Source organism: Spodoptera frugiperda, chromosome 25, assembly GCF_023101765.2.
Source record: "Spodoptera frugiperda isolate SF20-4 chromosome 25, AGI-APGP_CSIRO_Sfru_2.0, whole genome shotgun sequence".
NCBI lineage: Eukaryota > Metazoa > Arthropoda > Insecta > Lepidoptera > Noctuidae > Spodoptera > Spodoptera frugiperda.
Genome location: NC_064236.1, coordinates 19,225,493 through 19,229,755, shown reverse-complemented (window position 1 = coordinate 19,229,755; position 4,263 = coordinate 19,225,493). Strand labels below are relative to the sequence as shown.

The 4,263-nt window shown below is 35.8% G+C and overlaps 1 protein-coding gene across 1 annotated transcript; it reads left to right on the top strand.

The window, feature by feature from the left end:
• The first annotated feature begins 1,626 nt into the window (after nucleotides 1-1,626).
• Nucleotides 1,627-4,263, top strand: LOC126912396 (uncharacterized). Its single transcript, XM_050704262.1, has 2 exons — nucleotides 1,627-1,786; nucleotides 2,576-4,263. The coding sequence occupies exons 1-2, from the start codon at nucleotides 1,766-1,768 to the stop codon at nucleotides 3,455-3,457; spliced, it is 903 nt and encodes a 300-aa protein (XP_050560219.1). The 5' UTR covers nucleotides 1,627-1,765; the 3' UTR covers nucleotides 3,458-4,263.

Genomic DNA, 4,263 nt, shown 5'->3' with positions numbered 1-4,263 from the left:
GATTAGCCATTTTTACGCTGATTACTTACAAAATACTTGACTTATTCATGAATTTTCTAAATGATTTTGAGCCTTACATACGTGGTAATTAATTAGATTTCCTTAGTATTTGCTTACGTATAAGTGAAGATTTCTAGAAATTCATGTTTTTTACTAGACCAATACAACCATATCTCAGCTCATAACTTGGGTATAAAACCACGAATCACTCACCCGTAACAATGATTAACCAAAAACATCAACTATTCACTAAACAACCCACAAACTAACTTTAATACAGCATCAAAATTCTAAATAGTAAACCCAAACATTAATCATATCAAAAGATCAACTGTATCGTGAACTAAAATCTAAATATATATGAATAAGTTGGAAACCACAAATACCGTCTGAGGGGATTCTATATTGAGAGGAGCTAGACATCAATTTCTGCGTCTCTGGAAGCCATTGACACTAACATAAGTTGAGCTATAGTTCATAACTTACAGGCTCCAAGTTTACGTCTCTACGCTGTGGTTTCGCGTCAAGTTCCTAACTTAAAGTTAAGATCAAGTTTATGCAAGAATCTTTCGTGACCATCAGCCGTAATATGAGTTTGAAAATTAAGTATGTTATAATAATAAGAAGTTCTCATAATACAATATAACGAATGACAAATTGATACTAATCATCAAATTGTTTTATCATTGTTGTCATTAATCAGTTACAACTTCTATGATATTGACGCTTTTATTGAGGGAGTTTTAGGCTCTTACTAATTAAAATCCACTCCTGCTTTTCGATCCAGAACCCGGTAACCAGTCAGGTAGTCCGCAGCTCCGGATTGACCCAATACTAACAACAAAAACACTACATCTTAGTATTTCAAATTTAACATTTATCTACTTTACGATATAATAATACACATCATCTATAACCACAGCGCATACATACATCAATATCATATCGATCAATTATAACTCAACTTGAAATTCACTGTGTTCACAATCCATACATTTCATTATTTTACACACATCGTATCACTTCACCACATACCAAATATGTAACTTAAATATAATAGAGACATAACAAAATACACGTGTGTGTTATAACGAACCTACTTACTTGCTACCTATGTGTGTGTTTACCTTATGATTCACAATAAGTTTTGTCACGTATCACATTCGACGAAGGTCGCTGATTACTTACTGAATTACCATCAACAAACAATTTTTCATGAACTAAAAACAATACTTTCACTTTTGGCAATAATAACTCGAATATTTTTCAAACGAAGATTTGTATAAATTATGCTTATTTTTGCGTAACGATGACCAATGAAAACTAAGACATGAAAGTCGAAATTTTCGATACAAAATTTGAAATGCAACTTTCTTGAATTGAATAACTTTTCACTAAGCTGTTAATTTAATTAAATTTATCTAAAAGTAAAATCGTAAAAAAATAAATGTAAAACAAAACAAAAATGTTAAAGCCGTATAGTATAGCCGTAACTGTAAACCAAACACACAAAAATAAAATAAACAAATTCGCCAATAAAAAAAAGTAGGAACAAGAAATAAAAAATTCGCGCAAGCCGTTAGACGCATGATAAGAAAATCAAAACAATAATAATTGCTCGCGCATCTCGTGTTGAGTTAGAAACCCAACCCTCTCCTACGACACTTAGCTTTGCCGTATCACGGCCGCAGGAGTGAGAGAGGGGCCCGTTAATAAAAACCTGCGCAGACGCACCATCGTCAGTCGCGGCGGGCAACATACCAAAATGAGGACGCTGACTATTACGGTGGGTGCAGTGTGTGAAGTGATCATTATCGTGATATTTTAAAAACAATAAAATAATATACAAGTGACTCTCGATAGTTCGCTAACAGTGTTGACGGAATTTAAAAATAAAAAATCGCGTTTAATAAATAAATTAGTGATCCTAAAATTGTTCTTTTGATGAATATTAAATTTTAAAACATTATTTAATAATTTTAATGTAACTGTTAATATTTGATATAATTAAAAAAAAAATATAATTATCGTGAAAATTATCGCGTGTAAATATAGTCCTGTTAATTTGGTTTAAATAATAAATAAAACATGATAAGATAAATATTTAACGACCCGTTATGTGATCTGGTAATAGTTGTAACCCGAATAATTGACCCGAGCCTTGTTAAATAACATTTACCTGCGTCCATACGTAACAGCGTATCACTCATGTCAGATGCGCGGGCGCACTTGCGAAAGCACTATACCGTTTTCTAAAGTTACCAATAGCACAAGGAATTTACATAAAACGCTATAACAACACTTACTAAATATTATAATCGTGTGCATATTTTTTTTACAAAGATTTGCATTAAATAGTTTTTTCTATTGCTTGACATGAATATAAATAGAATGCCTAATGAGTGTTTACAGTTAGACACGTTACATAACACATGCAACACAATAAAACAGTTTGAATTAATTCCGTTAAAGTGAAACCGGTAGAAATACATCGACCGTTTAAAAAAGCCTCTTCAATCTTAATTGTGGGAAAGTGAAGTTATTTTGTAATTAAATACCACTTTGTTTGTTCCAGATATGGGTGGTGTTGGCATGCGCCACGTCACTTGCCGTGCCTATCCAGGAGACGGCCAAGGACACTGAGTTATCTCGTGATAAACGCTCCCCTGGAGGTTGGCACTCTTCACCACCAGAGGGAGTGTGGAAGAAGAAACTCGTATGGAAGGAAGTTTGGAAAACAGAAAAGAAACTGACCTGGCAAACTAAGTGGAAGAAAGAAAAAGTACCAGCATGGAAAACTGAAAAAGTACAACAATGGAAAGAAGAGCAAGTACCTGCGTGGAAAGTAGTCCAGAAACCAATCTGGAAGGAAGTGCAGGTGCCCGTCTGGAAGGAAGTTCAGGTCAAAGACTGGAAAAAGGTATGGAAACCAGTTTGGAAAGAAATCCAAGTCCCTCACACTAAGGAAGTACAGGTACCTGCATGGAAACAAATCCACGTCCCTGCATGGGTTAAGGAAGGAGTACCCGGAGAGAAGTACCTCGGCAAGGATGACCACGGTTGGGAATACACCAGCCACGACCTCTGGAGGAAGAAGATGATCTGGAAGCCAGTATGGAAGAAGGTCTGGAAGACAGAGCACAAGCAAGTGTGGGTAACTGAGAAGAAGCTGGAATGGAAAGAAGAGTGGAAACCAATCTGGAGAACTGAGAAGAAACAAGCGTGGGTCACCGAGAAGAAACAAGAGTGGGTAGAAGAGAAAGTACAAATCTGGAAGACAGTCAAGACAGAGGTCTGGGTACCCGTACAGAAGAAGATCTGGGTAGAGAAATGGAAGCAGATTCAGGTACCTGTATGGAAGACCATTGAAGTGCCAGCGTGGAAACCAGTCTGGCAGAAGGTGTGGGTACCGATCCACCACGAAGAACATCACGAAGAACACCACGGATGGGACTAAGATTAGGTAAAAACCTCCCTTGTACATATTTTTTTAGTCATTTGTTAACTATTTGTTACCGTCAAGTACCAATTTTTGTAAATATTTTTATTTGTGTAAGTGCGGGGCGTACGCGAAGGTGAATGCTTTCCAGCGAGTGTCAGAAATATTTTGTTTTCCAAAATTGCGACTGCGAAATGTGTTTAGCTTTGCGTGCGCCTTAGGAAGTGAGTTTTACGTAATAGTTTCATACATTTTAACGCAGTTCACTTCCTCCTCTTGAGTCTATTGTTCGTGGCCGACAATGGGCCCGATCCCATGGCCGACTCACTCATGTATACATCTAAGTTTAACACTCTCGGAACAATATCAACTGCGTGCATCACGTATACAGCTTCCATACAAGATTTGTTTACCTTATATTGAATTGTGGTAAAAGAGGCTTTAGTTATTTTGTTAAGTCTGTTCAAAGACATGTTTTTATTTGTCTTTTTTGCTGATTTTAATTGTTATAATCTTTGTTTTGAAATAGTGGAGCCAAATATATTAACTTCTCAAATAGTTTTGACAGTTTATGCAATTGTGATCAGCAGAAAAGTGTTGTATTGAATTAACGTGCAATGTCTTTACTTTAAATAGTTTACAATTTTCGAAACTCTCCCTTTTTGTGGAACATAAGCCAAAAATTCATGAACTCTCTTGGACATTGCAACGTTTGTTCGATCGGTTTAAAGTACGACCGGGTCACAAGTTCGTTTCTTGGTCGATGTAAAGTACAAGTTTGTTTTGTTTTTAAGTTTTAGTAATATACGAGTTATAAATAATGA

Coding starts and splice junctions, on each gene's coding strand:
- LOC126912396 (XM_050704262.1), top strand. CDS start 1,766: ATGAGGACGCTGACTATTACG. Junction 1,787..2,575: donor TGAGGACGCTGACTATTACG/GTGGGTGCAGTG, acceptor TGTTTGTTCCAG/ATATGGGTGGTGTTGGCATG.